Raw genomic sequence first — 20,597 nt, 5'->3', positions numbered from 1 at the left:
ATAAAATAAAAATCAATGAAAAAAATATTCCTCCAAAAAGAGCATGTAGTAAGAACGCATAAGCACGGAAAAACACAAATAAATAAGAATAAAATAACAACCAACGCAAAAAGCTTCCTATATCAAGACTGCAACAACAGAGGAATGAATTGAATTGAACTCTTTACATGCAAGCTGATCATAAATTTATACGAAAAGCAAGCAATGCAGAGGATTGAAAATTGAAGCAATACCTTCTGTACGAGCGACTCAAACTGCGGAAAACTCTGGAGCTTGGGGCAGCGATCGAGAAATCTCCGAAGCGAAGAATAGAGGCTGAAACTACCGTCAATCGCCATTCCAAACTGAAACACTTATCTATAAGATGAACAGTGAAAGAGTATTGTATTGTATATATAAAAAGCAAAATATTCAAATAAAAATACGCAAGGAAAGAAAAAAAGAGTGAATAGAGTAGGTTAGGGTTGTCAGTGTTGGCGTTCGTTCGCTCGCTCGAGAAAAGTTTTCCGTAGGCTGTGGTGTTTGTGTGACGGGTGCTCTCAAGCTGGACGCAGCAAGTCTCTTCACGAAAACTCTCTGCTGTCTGTGCTCGTGCGGGGTTTTAGGGTTTAACAGAAATTATATATATACGTTGTTGGTTATCACTAAATCGACTTAATATATATTTTTATTTTGATTTGATTTGATGAACTAGAGAAAAGATAAAAAAAACTGTTTATTATAAAATAATGAAATTCTTTCGTTTCTAGATTTAAGATTTACTAACTATTTACTAGCCAGTTTAAGATAAAAAATAGAAGAAAAAAAATTATACAGTTGATAATATAAAAAAAAAAATTAAAAAAGTATTTTATTTTATTAAGGATATGAAGAGTTTTTTTTCAACACCTGAAGAGTATTTTTCTTAATAACTAGCTAACAGTTTAAAATAAGCCCTAAATAATCTTATATGTGATCATTTGTTTTTAAAATTAGAATTATTTTATTATATTATATTTTGAAGAAAAAATTATATCTGTCAAAAAAATTATTATATTTTTAATAAAAAATTAACAATGTTTATAAGAAAATAATAGATGTAAAAAAAGGAAATTAATATAAAGTATTAAACAATATTTTATTTAATTAAAATTTACTAGTATATAATTATAAAGTTAAATAGTAATAATATTCTATTGTAATTCATTATATATAATAAGTTTGTTGAGTTTTACTATTATTTTAAAATTCGTATAAATTGTAACTTTTGTGTATGACTATTAAATTTTAATTATAATAACATATTTAAAAATAGTTTTTTTACAAAATTTAAAAATAGATATAAATATATATTTAATCTCAACAAAATAAGTTTTAATTTTAGTTTTTATAAAATTTATAATAATTTTTAAAATAATAAATATGTAACGACTCGTAGTGGTCTTTATACATTTTAGAATATTAATTATACTAGTTAACTAGGATAAATTATTAAACTGAAAAACAAAATACATACATGTATACATATAAATAAAAACCATATCACCAAATATAAAATGGAATACTATGTATATATAGTCATTCAAATAATAATACTTTTTTAGTGTTGGTCAAGCACATCCTACTAGTTACCCAAAATGGTAATCCTGACATTAAGACAAAACTCCAGCGTCCAGCAGCCGTCAGCTCCAACTTAACTCTGACCTACTCCCATACATATTATGACTATCACAGTCCATCCACATGGAAACAGAAGGATAAACTAGAGTTCATAGAGTCAAACAATGCACTCTGTCACATAATAATCATGCAATACATGCAATTCATGACAGACATCCATACATATAAATCATTTAATGTGTTGTCACCCATTCACTTAGAAAATCTCCCTAATAACATAGTAGTATAAGTGACATTTTATCCTACCAAACCGTTTTCACGCCCAATATGTCCGCTCATCATAGTAAATCAGGATATAAAATCCCCACTCGAGTTTACACGAATAATGTCACTTACACACTTGGAAGTTCAATTTCATCGTCAGGTACAACACAACTGGATAAAAGGCTTACCACGATCTTGGCATGGATTACCAATTGTGGAGTTTCCCCACCAACTATCCGCTAGAAATCATGCACCTTTCCCAGTATTTGGTTAAAGGAATAACCTTCGACCTCATACTCGCTCCAATACTGGCTAAGGACTTAGAGGAGACTCATCCAACCCAATGGCATATCCAAGCATCACTCTCACTCAAAACCAGTGGCCTATCCAAACACCATTCTCAACCAAAACTAATGGTCTATCCAAGCACCACTCTCAAGAGATTCTACGTGAGCTCTTCCGGTCCAAAATATTTTTTCCTCTCCTCAAGTCCAAAGTTAAGCACATGCCACAAGGCACCACATGCAAACAATGCATCATACATCATGCATAGTTGATCCACCATCATGATCAATATCATCCACATAGGAACATGCATACATATCAAATCATATTACAAAACATTCATACATATCTTTCTAAGCATACATATGAACCACACATCACTTCACATCATATACCATACATACATGATCCAACATCAAACATCAAGACATGCTAAAGCATCACAGTTTAATTATGACACCAAGTTATAACTCACGCCTGGCACAACCCATCTTGCGCTCGAGCTAATCATAATTCGAGAGCTCCACGCTCTCTCATGCCCGACATTAGGGTACCACACCCGACGTCAATATAGTAGAGACTCTCCTAAGAAATTACGCCCAATGCAATTCATTTTGCACCGACCTCATGAAGTCAAAGACTTATAGGGTCTCCATGCCTGGTGTAATCATTCCTACGCCCGGCGCCATATCAGTAAAAGTCCACACACAATCACTCTCTGGTATCGTGTTCGGCGTAACTCATCCAGAGGCTCCCATCTCAAATCACGTCCGACGCGACTAACATTGTACCCGATGCAATCAGGAAATGACTACTTTTGTTAAATGCACGTCTGACACCAAGAACACACACCCGACGCAAATTTAAACAACAACAACCAAAACCCAGAAAATCCATCCAAAAGCTGCAAATCAGGAAATTTCGACCACATGCAATCCATACAAAACAACAAATACACTCCATACAATCCAAAAATTAACTCGGATTCAACATGCATCCATTACATGCACCAAAATCACCAATTCCCATTTTAGCCCGAAAACACTAAAACCCTGAATCCAACATAGAATCCCCCAAATCATGCATCAATTAATTAAGTTTCTAAACTCACAAGCAAATAATTCAACAACATCCTAGCTTTCCTCACCTGAAGATTGGCCCAAAACAGCCAAGAAGAGGAAGAAGGAAGAGAAAACTCCAAGCGGTCAACCTACAAACTTCAATCCGCCAAAAATAAGCTTTCTAGCCTGAATTTAAAGAAAATTTTGAAGAGATTAGTGATCCAGAGAAGAATAATTAAACAGAGAAATTTGATAAATAAAGGAGTTCATTGACCCAAAACCCTTCTTTCTAAAACTTTTCTCTAAAATTCTTTGAAAATGAGCTTATAAAACTCCGTTCTTAGAAAAACTATTATATACTTTTTTCTCTAGAGTTAACTAACTCTAAACAATTTACCTATTACGTACAGTGTTACAAAATAAATATATAAATTAAGATATAAGTTGTAAAAATGTAACATTTGAATTTATTAATATAAAAATATTTATTTTAACACAAGAATGGAGGATGGTGTGATATTTATATTTCTTAATAAATGTTGATGTAAAGAGTGTTTGGTAATAAATTTTTGAAACAAAAATTAAGAAACTTCAACAAAAAATTAAAACAAATATTAGTCAAATGTCATATATTCAAATCTATTGAGGAAGGAAAATACAATTTTAACAAATATTAGAAATGTATATAATTTACTCTAATTGTTATATATTTATCTCAAAATTATTATCATGGACTAAAAATAATAATTTTAAATTTTAGAGATAAAAATTAAAATATAAATATTTTTCAGAGACCAAAATCAAAATTTTCTCATTTTACGAGGACTAAAAAAATATTTATAAATTTTATAAATTTTTTTACTGAAATTAAAATCAAATATCGATCATTTTTTTTAGATTAAATTTTCTTTTTGATAAATTGATATTGACAAAAATATCCTCCAATTTTGTTAATTATACTGAAATTGGAAACTTTAAGACTTAAATATTAACAATAATAATAATTAAATAAAAAATATTAATATTAAAGCTTATTTAAATCTCAAAAATAATATAAACAAAATTCACTCATTTTTCATGGATTAAAAAGATATTTATACCATTATATAAGATTAAAAGTTATACGATCATCTCCTCTCTCGCTTTAAAAGTAAAATAACCTTAGTAATCCATAATAAATTATGGATGTCAAAATAACAATTGTTAATTTTCCCATCAATTAATAACTGAAATTACTTATTTTATCTTTATTCACTTGGCAAAAGAATATGTATTAATATATTTAAATTTGAATTTAAATATAATAATGCTTATTATTTTTATTTAAAATAAAATAGTATTTAAAGATTTTTAATCCAGGAGATAATTATTTAATTTTTATAATTAAAATTATTAATAAATAAATTTTAGTACTTTAGTATCTGGCGATGTGAAAAATCAATCTTTAACAAAACTTATAACAAGCAACTATTTTTAATAAATAATTTATATTATAATAAAAACTAATTTATCATATAAATTATATTTTAAATTTATAATAAATAGTTTATATTATAAGGTAAGATTTTTCTAATTATAGATAACTTTAAAAATGAAATTTTATTAAAATAAATATGAAAATAACAAATTAGAAAAAATAAGAGATTAACAAAATATTTATCAAAATAAACTCTAAAATCTTCTATTTAATCAACTCATCAACTCATACGTATTAAACAAGAATGTTTTTCTTGTGCAATAACTTTTTTAGAGACTTTTATTTAATGGAAAATTTTTAAGAAAATTTTTAAGAAATTTTTTAATTAACTTTTTTATCTAATTTGATTTGATTTATCATAATTATTTATAAATTAAATATTAAGATTTTTAAAAAATTAAAGATGAATAAAAATAATCTTGTGCTACATTAAAAAATTATTTATCGTAAATCTCAAATAAAATTATATTTTTAAACATATCTATTTATATAAAATTTGAATATAATTTATATATTCAAATATAGTATTTTTTATATATAATTTATTATAAATTTTAATTATATATTAAATATTTAACATGTTTATTGTACATGTTAAAATACTAGTATTTTATGAAACCTTATAGTTCTAAAAATATATTTTCAAGTTCAATTTCAAAATTAATATTTTAATTTATGTGATGTACATGATAAATATTTATTTTATATAGCTATATTTACAATACATAAATAAATACTTTGGAATACATAAGCTATATATTTACATTATCAACTAAACTTGTAATAAGTATTTTTAAACAAAAAAGTTATACTTAATATTTATAATAAATAATTTATATTTTAACAAATTTTTTTTTTTATCGATCCTTCTATATACAAATTAGAATATAGGTTACTTAGAAATTGCACAAGTAAAATCTTGATCAGACTATATCAAAAGATTTTAATAAAGTAGTAAGTTAGCTTTGGTTTTATCCTAAATATCTAGGTTAAAATGATATCAAATTGTTTTTATAGTGTATAGAAAGACTTTAGATTTAAATCAAATTATAAAGAAACGTTTTATAGCAGAGTGCAAAAATACTTTGACTAAAGTTATATATGTAAATGTAAAATATTCATCGACTTTTGATTCCCTCGTCAAAAGTCGGTGAATATTTTACATTTACATCAAAACATGTTGTAAAACTTAAAAATAAACTATGACATGCCGTAAAATGTCTTTAATCATAAATTTTATGAATGATAAAATCTGTGTAATTTTACAAAGACTACTTTAAAAGTCATACCTACTTTCTATTTGATTACAATGTAACATGCAGTGCATAAATATTAAAAAAAAATTATGATAAAATATAAAGTGTAGAGTATAAAGAGCAACTGCATCAACATTCAACAACTGCACGCCATGCATGCATGCAGTTTATTCAAAAACGAGGAGAACTAACGTGGTTGTTCTTCAAAATCCCATATCCCTGATATTCGATTAAGCTCAGGCAAAATGATAGTACCAAGATCCGGTCTGTCACGTTTTCTCAACTCACAACACTTCAAGGCCAAGTTGGCAAATGCCATAGCCTCCTCCACAGGCCAATCTGTGACACTAGGATCAAGCACCTCGCTGAAGGTGCCTTTGTGAAGAGCCTTCTCAACCAAGTGTGACAAACCCATTGGAGACTTCCCTGTTATGATCTGTAGCAGCACCACACCTAATGAGTATATGTCTGATTTCACACCCAACAAGCCCGATTGCTGATACTCAGGGTCAATGTAGCAGAACGTTCCTGCTGCACCTGTCAAGCGATACTGTGTCGTTTTGTCTGCCACAGAAGGGGGAACAAGGCGTGCCAGACCCACGTCACTGATCTTGCTCACGTAGTTCTTGTCCAAGAGGATGTTTGCTGGCTTAAGGTCGCGGTGCACGAGGGGTTCGGGCTTTGTTTGGTGGAGGAAAAGAAGGGCTGTGGCAATCTCTGAGGCTATCTTGAAACGCGTTCTCCATGGAATTGGTGGAGTGTTGTTTTTGTGGAAGAGGCAGTCTTCTAAGCTGCCGTTTTCCATGTACTCATACACGAGGCATCCGTTCTCCGGGCATGCTCCTAGGAGGAGCACCATGCTTGGATGCCTTATGGTGCTCAAAACAATAAGCTGCATAAGAACCATTCATCATGCATAACTAGTTGGTAGAATAAGGGTCTCATTAATATTAGAGATAGTTTTAGAATTGGTAGAGAGAGGTTTTTTTTTTTTTTTTTTCTATAAAAAAGATAGAAATGCTATTGTGTCACTATCCAGAAAGTGATCCTAACTAGATTTCTATAGTACACGTGACTTTGACAGACATCGTGTATAGGTTTATCTGTGGCATACTTTGCTCAAGTACAATGTGAAGTCCTGACTAGTGAATTAGTGTTATTCCTTTTATTGAAGTGTATACACTTAATGGTAACAATATGAACACAAATATTTTGTATTAGCTTTTATGTTTTGTCGATAAATAATTGATCCAATTTGTTATGATTAATATTCATGCTCTTTGTTTCTACCAAAAGAAAACTACAGTTACCTCTTGTTGAAATTGCCTCTCTCCATGGACTAGGTCTGGTCTCAAGGCCTTAATGGCAACAACAGTGTGATCAATCACTCCTCTAAAAACAGGTCCATATCCACCTTCTCCAATTTTCAAAGCATCGTGGAAGTTATCTGTTGCAGCTTCAAGTTCTTCAGTTTTGTATCTTCTGTATGGAATACTATTACACACAACATCATGCAATTCTTTGTTCCTCTCTTTTTCCTCTTGCTTGGCTCTTAGTTCGACTTCCTTTCTCTTTCGGATTTCCATTTCTGCCAGGTGCTGTGACATTTCTGCCGACTCCATAGCTGCTTTGGCTTTCTGCCTCTCTACCTCTGCCAAAGCCAATGCAGTCTCTTCAGCATGCCTAGCTTCTTCTACATTGCGTTCCTTTTCTTGTCTAAACTTTTCAAGCACCGTGGCCTAAATGACAAAAACATGTCTTCTAAGTCCTATTTTTCACAGTGATTTATCATAAAAGGCATTAGATCAGACAGAACTTAATGACATGACATTACCTTTTGTTTTGCTATAACAGCTTCTTTGCAAGCCATGCCATACTTCTCCGTTGTTTTCCTCAATTCTAATTTCAATTTCCTCATTTCCATCTCTAAGTCTACCTGTAAGGTAATCCATGCAAAAGGGGAAAAAAACTTAAATATTCACATATGAAAGAAAAAAATTGTATTTTTTATGCTTAAAAACTTTCAACTCATTTCAAATGATTGAAATTGGGAGTGAAGTATCAACTATGTCAATCCAATCTCAAACATTACATCATCTGTTAAATTTTGAAATGCATGCAAACTTGATCATTTCATGCTAATTTGTTATTTTCCTAGATGCTTAACCATGGGAAAAAGAAAGTGATGTGTTCCTTTAATAGCATAATAATCCAGTACTTACTTGGGGTTTTAGAGACTTAGGCTTGTCTGAGTTTACAGCTACTTCATGGTTTCCACGTGACTTATCAGCCATAGGAGAATCAAGCATTTGCCCTGTGTTGTCACTGTTTTCAGAAGAACTTCTAGTTGATGAATTTTGTAATGAGGAGTATTCTTCTGGACCTCTTGGTGAATTGTTACCTTCATTGTGCTTATGCGATGTTGTTTGTTCACGTAAAGATTCCCAAGCTTTGCCGGAGTCCCTCCCAATTGGATCTTTGATTGATTTTCTGTACATTTAAGACAATGTCAAAATGCCAAAAACATATAAATAAGTCAATGAAAGCACCCACCAATCAATAAAATTATAGAAACCATTTAAAACTTCCTTTTCATACTAATAAAAAAATTATATGTTAAGTTCTTAAAACCATTAATTAATGATTTGTATATGACTTTAAACTATTAAAAGAGCTTATCATATTCACACTCATTCACAATCATGACTATGCTAAAAGGATTTTATTTAGATGAGATTTTCCATAAAACTTTAAGATAGAAAAATAAAAGGTTATAAGGAGTCTTAAGCTCAAATAAGCCCCAAAAAAAAATTCTTCCAGGTGTCCTATTCAATAAAAGATGTACACGAGATTCATTCCTAAGATTGACTGTAAAACTTATAAGCTAAAGAAAACTTATATTAACATTTCTTATAAAGTGATAAAGCTACCATCAGGTTTGGGAAGTGAAAAGTGTCTCCGGAAAACAAAAAAAAAATGTAAATATGATGTAATGGTGAACATACATGGTAATATCTTCAGAATCTACAAAGGTCTCTGCAAGATTCATATGTGGATGAACCAATGGGGCATTGTTCAAGAGCGTGACTATGTCTCTTATAGATTTAGTTGGTTTGACCTTAATATGTTGTTGATGGGGATGAATATGTTGTTGATGAGGATGAATATGTTGATGATAAGGAAGACCTGTTGGTCGGATATGTTGTACTTTTCCTTTTGCTATGACGTATAAAGTGCAGTTCTCTGGCAAAGACTTCGATAAACTATTTGGCACATCTGCATCTTTGCTAAATTTCCTGTAGATCAAAATGAAATCACTGGTTAAACTTCAGATAAGGCTTTGTCACTACTCAATCTCTGCACTATAATATGTTCAACACTCACAACCAAGCTGCTAGGAAGCAAGTAAAATATGATGATAACTTTCAAGTGCAAATGCAACCCATTTCCAAGTGAACAAGAAAATGTAGTATTTGAGATTGTGTCCCGTTTAATATTGCAAGAGAATCCATAGCCAAAAGAAAAGTGAATTCGTTAATTAATTATTTTTTATGGCAGTTACTAAATCGTTTGTGATGAAAATTTCACCTTACTGCATTGATAGTCAATTAGCCTAGGCATGATCATATTTTCACCAATACATTGATATTTCCATGCATAAATGTTTATGTGAGAGAGAAGGACCTCATAAAAGTATTCCAGGAGGAAGTATCAGCACCAATAACAACAGTGCTGATACAATTTTCAACGACGTAATCTGTAAGCGCTTTTGGAATATCAATGTCATGCAGGACCAATTCCTTTGCTGCGATCTGAAACGATTAACGTCCATCATAATTATAAACTGTAACAAGATATTTACACTACAATACAAATGTGAGGATTCAGGAGTTGATATTAAAACTATTGAATTCATATATTACTCACCCCTTTTCGAGCACAAAACCCTCTAAAGGGAAGAAATAATTGGTGCAATTCTTCTTCAGTTGGTGTACGACCATGTTTAGGTACGTCAACAACATCATCTGCAAAAACCAAATTTGAAAAGCCATAATACAAACAATTGGATAATTGGGAATGTAACATGAACAAACTACTAGTACGTACCAAGTCATAATACCATAAAGTCTCTAATATCGTATATTTTAATCACCCACTTTTCAATTATTAGCCCTGGTTTGCAGATAATATCACGTCTAATTAATCATTTGGTCCTTATACTTGCATAGAATTCTCATTTTAATCTCAGTCCTAAAAATTTATGAATAATTTTTTATGATTTAGTACTTATGTATTCAATTTGTGGCGATTTAACTCGATAAAAACTAGAGACGAAAACTAAAATATTAAAATTATTATCCTATAGACTAAAACAAAAAATTTTAAATATAAAGAATGAAAGTTGATGGAAATATAGAAATCATAATTAATTAAACCACAATATTATTAAGGGGCTAAGGAGAAGGGTACCTACTGGCATGCATGGACTTGGTCTGAACGTGAATAAGGATACATGAGGAGTTCCTCTTTAGAAGGTGTTCCACAGCCCATTTGACCGCGGAATGGCTGTGCCGGCCGCCACTGACGGCGATGACGGTGGCGTCTCCTGCTGCTACAAGGGATGACGGAGAAGTTTGCATGTGGAACATGTTTGTGAGAAATGGTGTCTCACACGTTGGGAATACAAATAAAAAAGGTACAGAGCAATAAGGTTGTGCCACTCTCATCAGGTTTGTTGTAATGTTGGCCAAACCGTTACTAACACGTAAGATGAGGCTTTTTGCCCTCATGATCTAGCTGGAAGTGAAAAGTTGGATTTCTAGAACACTCTTGCACTAGGGATTAGAAATATGATGACATTGATGAAGTGCCTATATGGGAAAAAAAACAGTAGGTTATCAATTATCATTCTATCTTCATGTTTTTACAAACAACAAATCAAAATGTTACATCATTTGCACCATTTGACATGATTTTATTGTAACAAATTCAAAGATAGAGGGTGAACGTGAATCATATTATATATTTGTATTATTTTTAGAAACCTTACAATATTATCGTAATAGGTCACACTTTGACTTTGTATGCTACGACTAGATTTCTAGAAAAGTGATTAGGAAAATAGAAGGACACGACACATTCCATCTATTTTAATTAGGATATTAAATTATAAATTATAAAAATAAAAAATCTGAAATAATTCTAATAACATGTAATAAAATAAAAACATCCACTGATGTGTATGTCCACTTGTAACCCACGTCGCACATATTTAACTTCAACTGGCAAATGACATACATTAGTCATGTAAGATGTAAGCATCTAACACACTGGATAATGGAACACATAAATCAGATGGAGTAAAATAATATTTATTTATTTATATAAATTTTAGTCATGTAATATAAAAATCTATGTTATACGTTACACGAATTAAAATAATATTTATTAAAAAATGTAAAAAAAAAAACTATATTCAAACTTTTCCTTTTCTAAATTAGGGTAATTAACTCCAAATGAATAATTAATTTAAAACTCGATACTACAAATTTATTATTATTACTCTAAACAAACGCATACAATTCATGAATATAATTTTGACTTATAATATGTACACCGATAAATATTAAAAAATTTAAATTTAAATTTAAATATATTTTTATTCCTCAAAATTGAGATAAGGTTATTTTTTATCCAATTTTTAAATTGATATTTTTATGCCTCTAATTTAAAAGCAACATTTTTAATCACTCATGACCACATGTAATATTAATATCATTGATGATGTGTATAAAGAAATTCAGCTGGTTTAATATAATATTTTTATGATTTAAATATTCTTTTTAATTTCTTAAATTTAGAATAATTTATTTTTGATCTTTTATATTTAAAATTATTATTTTAGTTTTTATAATTTTTAAAATTTATTTTAATTATCAATAATATATTTTAAAAGTGACATATTAAAATAGTTGTGTAGCATCGATTAGATTTAATGTGATATATTCAATAGATAAATTTTATGTGAAGACATTTCACATATTTTCTAACAAATATTAAATATGAGGACTAAAATAACATTTTTTTTAAATTATAGGAACTAAAATCAATAATTTTAAATTTGAGAGACAAAAAATAAATTTATCTTAACACACACATATATATATACACATATTGTGTGTATTATTATATTACCTAATCGTAATCTTTTTTAAAAGTCTAAAGTTTGACCTTTTATTAAATAAGTCAAATTTTAAACAAGTTAAATCATAAGCCTTTGTTTAAGACTTAACCTTTTCTCATCTCTAATAATTTTTTACATATTTATTCTATTATCCTTTTTATTTAATTTTATTTGAAAAGTTTAAGAGATAAAAAATACGTTTTTTGTTTTCTTCTAATAAATATTGATAATTCTTAAACACTTTTATAAAATAAAATATAAAAAACTCTACTAGTATAAAAGAAGAGGGACCCACTTAAAAAGAGAATTTTATACATTGATTTGAATTTATATAATGAAGTATTAAATAATTTTTAAAATTTTTAAAATATTGCATAATTGATGTATGCATTATTAATTTTTTATTTAATAATTGAATATTTAAAATTTAATATAAAAAATGAGTTAATAATAGATAAACTTATTGTTGGAATAAGTAGATCTTTCCTTTATACAAAATAAGGTATAAATATATGATTTTATTGAATGAATCAACTTTTATATATTAAACATAAATTTCTATTTTGTACGAGAGTATTTTTAGGAACTATTCATTAATAAGATAATTTTTAGAAAATTTTAAATTTTTTATTTAATTTATTTTTTATTTATCATAATTTTTTATAAATTATATTTTAATATTTTAAAAATTATTAATAAATAAAAATAATATTATAATATAATATAAATTATATACCAGAAATTTAAAATATAATTTACATATTTTAAAATATTTATTTATACAAATTTTAAATATAATTATGTGTTGAAACTTAATTTTATTTTAGCCACATTTATTGAAAAGAATATAATAAAAAAATGGATACACGACGTCGTATCCATTACTTCCGATGACCAAGGTATTGTATTTATTTGTTGATTTTGTACTCGCAACCGAAGCGAGAAAAAATCGAGAGTTTTCACTTCGTACTATTCACTTCAGCCATAGTTGTTGCTTTTATGTTCTTATACTTACCGTTCCCAACAAATGAACGCAGCCATGTAGAATCCAAGTGTTTCCCTTTTCTTCTTCAGAAGGGCTTCTCTTTCTGAATTCCCTCTGCTTTAAATTCACAGGTAACTTTTTATTTTTTATGCTATTTTATTTATTTATTTATTCTAATGGAGGAAGGGGGTGGATAATTAGAAGATGGCATTGAAGGAATTCCGTTAATCGAACATGTGATATCACTATCTTTTTTTTTAAAATTTTTTTTTTGGTGATTTTCTTAAATTGTATTAAAGCTTTTGGGAGAAAGCATTTTTTTATTTATATTTTTTCATATGTAGTTTAGATGAGCTAATAACTTTACTTGCAAGGTAGTTCTGGTTTTAGTGTGGTTCTCTTTTCTTTATTCTTATATTGATTTTGAAGTTTTTGCATTATTATGCTTGACTTGTGATTTTGGTATTTGTGTAAATCGGGGTGGATAGCTTGAAATGCAATCGGTGATAGGGAACTGGCTAATGCGAGTGTTTTCTTGTTTTGCCTTGTAAGTTATAAGTGATGGATCCTCCGGCTTGCATAAGGAAGCAAAGCTAAACTATATCTAGAGTTCATATCTGGGCATTGTTTGCATGCTTGGTTATGTTGAATGTCGATTGAAGTAGTAGCTGATAATTCACTTTCCGGTGGGTGTTATCTTTTCACTCACTGTAGATGGATTATATTTTTGTGATATTGAAAAAATAGATGCTTGTTTTATGGCATGTGTTTAATTTCTTAGTTTGATCATCCCCTTTTTCTGAGCTAAAGCACTAGATCCCCTAACAAGCATCTATTTTCAATCCGTGGAGGGTCCACCTCTTAGATGTGAAACTGATTGTAAGTTACGACTGAGAAATCTTGATCTGAAATTGTTCCCTTGAAACCAGTCACGTGTGAAATTCAGGATTGAGATTTGGGATTTTTTTGTAAGGAGGCCACCCCAGCTTGTGGCCGAGGGTACCTTTTAGTGAAATGATGGAATTCCGTGTCATTTTGTTTTTAGTTATCATGTGAAAAGTGCAATTTCTCTTGTTTGTTTGGATGTTTGTTTATACTGTTTGAAAGGACCTCTAATTTGTTTGATTTTGAATATTTTGTTCTCTTTTGTAAGTTAAACACTTAAAAGTTTTCTTCTACTTTAGTGGCTCCAGGTAGGTAGAATTGTGCTCTGAAAGTTTAACCTGCTATTGTAGGATGCTGATTGTATTGATGATTTTTTTATGCAAATGTCATACAAGAGGAATGGATGTGGTGCCAGCCTTTTCTTCAAAATCATAATATTATAATCTCATCATTCATCAGTAGTATTGACTGCCAGCTTTCTTTTTACTGGGGCTTATATTACCATATATAATGCCTCAGAAACTATTAGATAAGCGTGGTTGTTGTTTTAATGCCTCAAAAACTATCATGATGCCACCCTGTCTGTTCAACGCTGAGCCATTAAAGCAGTACATGTTTATCAAACCAATTGTCCTAAACCCTTGTACACTTATTTTCTTACAGGTAGTGAAATAGAGTATGCTAATCTGGTGTTAATCATTAGAGCTGGAAATGATTTTCTGAATTTGACTGACTTGTGTCAAACTATGTATAGTATAGAGATCCTTTTTTATAAAATGTAGGGAGAGTAGTGATGCTTTTCTTATTTTAGCTGAAACTGATTACAAATATGTCAAGAGAGAGAGGAGAGAGAAAAGGATGTAAGGTTTTATCAAACTTTATACTATCTTCTCACTTCTCAAATGATAAAGGAAATACATAAAGGTAAATAACAAAACAGAAAGAAAATAAGGATATATCCAAACCTACCCAGATCCTAACTAAATAACTCCTATCACTCAACAACTTTCACTTTATAAGATTCCCCTGTTTTGATAAACGGTAGCTGTTGGGCCACGAGAGGGTGTTTACTCCCTATTGGGGTGCAGCTAAGTATTCTAGTCCAATTTCAGAACTAGATCTTTCCTGCTGAGAAGAGGGAGCCATTAACCTTTTAGTAAAAGATACTCGGTGTCACTGAAACTAGTACTTACTCTGTTTCATCTCTGCAAAATGGACAATAAATATCTTGTATATTTAACTGTTGAAGCACTTTAGCAAAAGGTTTTCATCTGAACAGCTTCTTGATGAATTTTTGTTGTCTTTTAGAAGGAAAAGAACAATAAAGCAAAGCATTTTTAGCCACTTATGGGTTGGCCATGAATAATTGCCTACTTGTAGCATGTTTAGATTTCTGGTAGGAAAGTCCCAAACAATGGTTTGGGCAAAAACTCATCTTTTATAGCTTGTGATTGGAGTTACAAGGGTTAACACATGATATGCTTGCAAAAGACTTAAGGGATACTTATCCCTCTTTGTCAATGCATGGTTAAAAAGTTCATGACTAAGCTGTTAATACTTAATATGGCACAGGAAGTTTTCATTGCAGTTAGGGATTTTTTGTGGAACGAGATTTTAAAACTGATCTTAATTATGTTTCAATGCTATTTTTACAGTTATATGATATATTTCTTTCTCTCTGTTTTTTTTTTGGCAATGATCACGAGCTTTGGCAATTGGCACCAACTTCTCGTCTGAACTTTTTTCCCCTCTCATTTTTGTTTTGGTTTCACTTTAAGGATTATGATAAAATCCATGATTTGTTGCTGAGGCCTTTTTGTAAAAAAAAAACTCAAATTCTAATATGCAATTATTATTCCTTTTTTATGAGACAAAGTAAACTGAACTTGAGTTTAATATACACAGGGCTCCAGATGGATACAGGTGATCAAAGAAAAGGCGAGTATGCTCCTAGAAGTGATTCAGAGAACCCACTATTGGGAAAATTTGACAAGCCACTTCCATGTTTTGGCTGTGGAATTGGATGGTTCTCGTGAGTAATTTTTTCCATATTTGCTCCTTTCTTAAATTCTTCTGCTTGCATGATATGATTTTTGCATTTTCTCCTCCCCTCTCCTTTTTTTTTGCCAGTTTTCTGCTAGGATTTGTTTGCCCACTATTGTGGTACTATGCGACAATTCTCTACTTCGGAAATTACTATCATAAGGATCCAAGAGAACGAGCCGGGCTTGCTGCTTCTGCAATTGCTGTAAGTCTTATGCTTAAGAATAAATATACATTTATGTTTAGCTTATTGCTCTAAGTCTTGTGCTTAAGAATAAATATACATTTATGTTCTGCATATCCATTGTCGAAAATTGAAATTGCCAAACATTGCAGGCTCTTTGATTTATATACTGTTGTTTCATTTGCCATATCAAGTCTTGTATATGTTGTCATTGGAGTGATTGTTTTCTTGTTATTGTTTTAATACATTTTTATTGGTGTTGCAGGCTCTAGTTTTCACAATTGCTGCGGTGATAACAGTAGCTGTTATTGTCTTGTAATTTTACTTTCCACTAACCAATCTCTAGCTAAAGATAAAAAATGAAAATATAATATCGCCCCTACATGAGGAAGGCAAGGCTGATTCAGGCACGGTGGATCAAGCTCTTGTGATCACTTTTGAACATCAAGAAAATAGGCAGCAAAGCACCTAAGCCAGTTCCATTATGTTGACATGCAGCTGGTTTTGTTCCAAAAGATGATGGAATTGTGTATATAGACAAGGATGATGTAATTCGGATTTTATCCAAAAGATGGTTCAGTCTATTTAACTTATTTTGGTGTGTATGATTCTTGCGATTGGTAATTAGTTGCTATCATTATCATTATTAGAATAACAAGAAAGTGAAAATATACTGCTGGTGGTATTTGACCATATGAAAGCGTGGTTTTCTGTGTTGTTCCTTCCTTAAATTTCTGTTTGTTTTCATGTACCAATAGAGATGACGAAAGTGGGAGATTACAGAAAGAGGTAACGTAGAAAATAAACACTTCATCGATTTGGGTACACAGAGAAGAACATAGGGGGGAAAGAAAAGTTGGTGGACCACAAAATTATTTTCTTTAGAGAGAAGAGAATAAGAGAGAAAACTAAGGACCCCTTTTGTAAAACAATTTTACTTTACTCAGTAAACAATTTTTTGACTCTCATCATGTTTTGGTTTCAAAAAGCTGTTTTCTAAAATAAATTCATAATGCACAATAATCTACTACTCTTTTAAAATAAGTTATGAACATCTCTTGTAGGAATAGTAGGGGCATGAGTAACAAAAGTTCCGTCGGTCTTTTGAAGGATATTCAGAGCTTTTATATTATCTTCCAATTTCACGGAAAATCATGCTGATACGGATAAAGCTAGACAATGTATTCTTAAATAAGGCTTTAATGCAGAAAACTTGAAGGCGAACTAACCAGGAATTGAATCCTAATTCTTGTAAATGCAGAAAATTTAAGATAAGAGAAAATGTCCGCCTATTTAGTATATGTCAAACTGATTAAAGATATTATTTTTGTATTGGACGAAAAATACTTTTGGGAAGTGAACCAAAAATCAAGTGATTAGAGATTAAATTTTGACTCTTGTGAATGTATAAACTTTAAGTTAGGAGGAGATTCATCTATTTTGTGTGTGTCAAACTCGTGAAAGAGATTTTTCTCCCGTTTGATAGAAAATATTCTTTGATAATGAAAAAAAATAGGCTTTAATGACTTTTTTTGGGTGGTTGAATCTAGGGGTTAAGTAGGTGAAGAAGAATATTTTCATGTATATTATTTCATGACAAAACTATGCACAAAATATATAGTCATCAATTACAAAGTGAGAAAGCTAAAAAAAACTAAAGTAACTTTGTCCACATATTTGTGTTAAGTCTCATTTCTACTTATTTTTTGTTACAAATTTTTGAGCAATTTCAACTCCTTCATTCAATCTTACATAATATTTGTTCTTTTTTTGATTCAAAGTTTTGTGCATAGATAGCTAACTTGAAAATCATCTAACAATATCTTGATACACCTCATTTTTGTGTAGATATTGAGTAGAAGAGTTTGATGTTGAGGATATGTGGGATTGGAGTTTGAAAAAGCCAAAAATAAAGAGCTAAAGAGTAGGAGAAAACAATTTGCGTCGGACTTGTGCATTATTGTGTCGGGCATGCTTATGACAGAGAGCACCACTCTTTGAATTTCATTATTGTGCCGGGTGCGTATGTACTTGCGTCGAGCGTGATTCAAGGTAGAGAGCAACAACTCTCTAGAAGACTTAGTGCCGAGCGCGAAGTTATATTGCATTGGACGCATAAACTCTATCCTGACTCATCCAGCTCATATTTGAACACATTTTTGAGAGTTTCTATGATATTCACACAGATTGTGACTTCTAGGAGCTGTGGAAGGGATTCCTTGTGCTTAGGATCGTGCTGTGTATGGGTCTTTCCTTCGATTCTTTCATCTCTATTTTTGATTTACCCTCATAGTTTTGAGTGGTTCTACCCAATTTTTATGGAGTTAGATGTAACCAACTAAACTCTTATATATTGTTTATTCTATTAATGATAAATGTTTGTTTCATTCATTATTGTATTATGTTTCTATTCATAATGCTTGCTCTGGATTGATCTTCCATTACTTGATATAGGGTTCATTGGGTGTTGGAAAACAACCCTTAAAACTAGCTTTGGAACCAAATACCTAATGGAAAATATGTCTAGGAATGGAACTTAACCCATTAGTAGTCTCAAACCCTAGCCATTAATGTGGGAGCATAGGTTGGGTACTTAAGGGATTGATATCCAATGTATGTTCGTAGGCTCTCTCTCTAAGGAATTAGGTAAGCATAGTTATGGGTTGACTAAATAGTGTTTGCAACAAGAGAAACATTAATGCATAAGAGTATAGTTTGGTGAGGTCTAACCCCGCAATTCTATAATTCCATAATATCACCTCTTTGTCTTTTCCATACATAACTATTTTCTAAAATTGGTTTTATACGAGTTTATATCATTTAAATTCCATTTCAACACATACTATAAAATGGAATCATTCTTTAGTCACTAATAGTCATTAAATGCTTATTTTACCTTATCTAATCCTTGTGGATACGATCTTTATTAATACTTGAATGACCGATGCACTTGTCATGTTTTTTGAGCCCATGGTTAGCTTGTCATGTTTTTTGAGCCCATGGTTAGTAATTCAATTACATTTAACAAGGAAGGAAGCTAACCCTAAATGGAGACTCAACAATTTGCTAATTACAATTTCCAGATTTATAGAAAATTAAATCCTTGGTTTACGAGAAAAATATGAATCCCTTAAATTAAGCAAAAAAATATTTCAACACACCCCCTCAAGTTGGTGCATAGATATCTGATATGCCCAATTTGGTCACAGTCTTTGAGAACACTTGAGATGAAATTACTTTAATCAAGATATCTACCAATTGATTCTCTGATCATATTTTTGATAGCTTCAGTATCTTCTCATCCAATTTATCCTTTATGAAGAATTTGTGTACTTCCACATGGTTTTTCAAGTGGATAACCCAAATTTGATAAGAGAAATATTAGCCATAGTGTTTCACATAGCCCAAGAACCAACCCTTTAAGTTCAACTTCTGCACTTGAATGTGCAATAATATTTTTTTTTTAATTCTCCATGTGACAAGGTTACCTCCAACAAAGGTAAAGTAATCTAAAGTAGATCTTTTGTCATCTATAGGTCTAGTCCAACCAGTGTAAGTATATACACTCACTTTAATTATTTTCATTTTTTGAGAACAAAATTCCTTAGAGTAGATTTTAAACATCTCAAAATATGCATAACAACGTTCAGATATTTTTCTCCCAAATTATGCATAAATTGACTAACAATACTCAAGGCACAAGCAAGGTCTAACCAACTAGGGTTCTAATTGGCAAATGATTCTAACCAACAAAAAGTTGTGTGAAGTGTCATCGTATGAAGTGTCATTAAAACCTTAAATTTGATGGGTGTTACAAGAAATATCTTTTCTTCCCAACATCATAAACTCTTAACTATTTAAGTAGAAAGTAACATTATTAAGGATTTTAGATAAATATATTTTGATTGTAAAAATAAAAAATTGATAATGATATTTGAATAATGAAAGTTTAAACTTGTACTAAGAGAAAATTGTAAAATTAACTTTCATTTATTTATTTTTAATCTAAATATAACTTTTTTAACTTTTGAGGATTAATATGGAAAGGTCTTTGGTTCAAATTTTATTATTATTATTATTATAAATAATAATAAAATAATAATTTTTAAAATAATAATAATTGTTATCGCTGATTAATTAAATTAGAAAAAGTTAAATGTTCCATCGCACGTGCCTAACATGTTACATCATAATAGGCATATTTGAAAATTTGGGGCAAAAGCATCGAACAATATTTAATGGATGTTCTTACTTACGACTTATTTAACCGATTTCTTTCCTTATTTTTTTAAACTCTTCCTCTGTATGCTTTTACAGTGAGCTAAGCTAATCACTGTCGAACATTTTTCCACCATCATGCCCTTCTCTCTTTCA

The 20,597-nt window shown here is 30.4% G+C and overlaps 3 protein-coding genes across 7 annotated transcripts in view; 1 reads left to right on the top strand and 2 right to left on the bottom strand.

Annotated features, from left to right (window-relative positions):
• Positions 1-608, bottom strand: part of LOC109801768 (midasin-like protein) — a 43,082-nt gene extending 42,474 nt beyond the window's left edge. For 2 of the 3 annotated variants that reach the window (XM_029272076.2, XM_083074801.1), the window contains exon 1: positions 234-607. In XM_029272076.2, the coding sequence (XP_029127909.2) occupies positions 234-338 (105 nt within the window). In that variant the 5' untranslated portion in view covers positions 339-607. Of the gene's footprint in view, positions 1-233 lie in introns of all 3 variants that reach the window. The other variant, XM_083074802.1, reaches the window with a different exon arrangement.
• A 5,286-nt stretch (positions 609-5,894) lies between these two features.
• On the bottom strand, positions 5,895-10,867 carry LOC109802612 (U-box domain-containing protein 35). Of its 2 annotated transcripts, XM_083074800.1 has the most exons (9): positions 10,417-10,867; positions 9,870-9,967; positions 9,627-9,754; positions 8,948-9,238; positions 8,344-8,432; positions 8,165-8,256; positions 7,777-7,878; positions 7,253-7,681; positions 5,895-6,834 (listed from the first exon to the last, which is right to left on the bottom strand). In XM_083074800.1, the coding sequence occupies exons 1-9, from the start codon at positions 10,730-10,732 to the stop codon at positions 6,130-6,132; spliced, it is 2,250 nt and encodes a 749-aa protein (XP_082930926.1). In that variant the 5' UTR covers positions 10,733-10,867; the 3' UTR covers positions 5,895-6,129. The 2 variants fall into 2 exon arrangements, with proteins under 2 accessions (XP_082930926.1, XP_029127956.2); XM_029272123.2 differs by having other exon boundaries at positions 8,165-8,432; positions 10,417-10,865.
• Positions 10,868-13,050: 2,183 nt separating this feature from the next.
• Positions 13,051-16,828, top strand: LOC109802422 (large ribosomal subunit protein eL20z). Of its 2 annotated transcripts, XM_083074799.1 has the most exons (5): positions 13,051-13,242; positions 13,664-13,797; positions 15,902-16,028; positions 16,127-16,244; positions 16,489-16,828. In XM_083074799.1, the coding sequence occupies exons 2-5, from the start codon at positions 13,761-13,763 to the stop codon at positions 16,540-16,542; spliced, it is 336 nt and encodes a 111-aa protein (XP_082930925.1). In that variant the 5' UTR covers positions 13,051-13,242; positions 13,664-13,760; the 3' UTR covers positions 16,543-16,828. The 2 variants fall into 2 exon arrangements, with proteins under 2 accessions (XP_082930925.1, XP_020219382.1); XM_020363793.3 differs by lacking the exon at positions 13,664-13,797 and having other exon boundaries at positions 13,052-13,242.
• Positions 16,829-20,597: the final 3,769 nt, after the last annotated feature.

Source organism: Cajanus cajan, chromosome 5 (genome assembly GCF_000230855.2).
Source record: "Cajanus cajan strain Asha chromosome 5, NIPB_CcT2T_4, whole genome shotgun sequence".
NCBI lineage: Eukaryota > Viridiplantae > Streptophyta > Magnoliopsida > Fabales > Fabaceae > Cajanus > Cajanus cajan.
This window is presented reverse-complemented; position numbering and strand designations above follow the sequence as displayed.

What these genes read in the sequence shown, in the direction of transcription:
- LOC109802612 (XM_029272123.2), bottom strand. Translation starts at nt 10,732, where the DNA reads ATGAGGGCAAAAAGCCTCATCTTACGTGTTAGTAACGGTTTGGCCAAC. An exon ending in GGTTTTGTGCTCGAAAAGGG is followed by an intron (nt 9,755 to 9,869) that starts GTGAGTAATATA and finishes TAATCGTTTCAG; the next exon opens with ATCGCAGCAAAGGAATTGGT. An exon ending in CTAAGTCTCTAAAACCCCAA is followed by an intron (nt 7,879 to 8,164) that starts GTAAGTACTGGA and finishes ATTACCTTACAG; the next exon opens with GTAGACTTAGAGATGGAAAT.
- LOC109802422 (XM_083074799.1), top strand. Translation starts at nt 13,761, where the DNA reads ATGTCGATTGAAGTAGTAGCTGATAATTCACTTTCCG. An exon ending in TGTGGAATTGGATGGTTCTC is followed by an intron (nt 16,029 to 16,126) that starts GTGAGTAATTTT and finishes TTTTTTTGCCAG; the next exon opens with TTTTCTGCTAGGATTTGTTT. An exon ending in TTGCTGCTTCTGCAATTGCT is followed by an intron (nt 16,245 to 16,488) that starts GTAAGTCTTATG and finishes TTGGTGTTGCAG; the next exon opens with GCTCTAGTTTTCACAATTGC.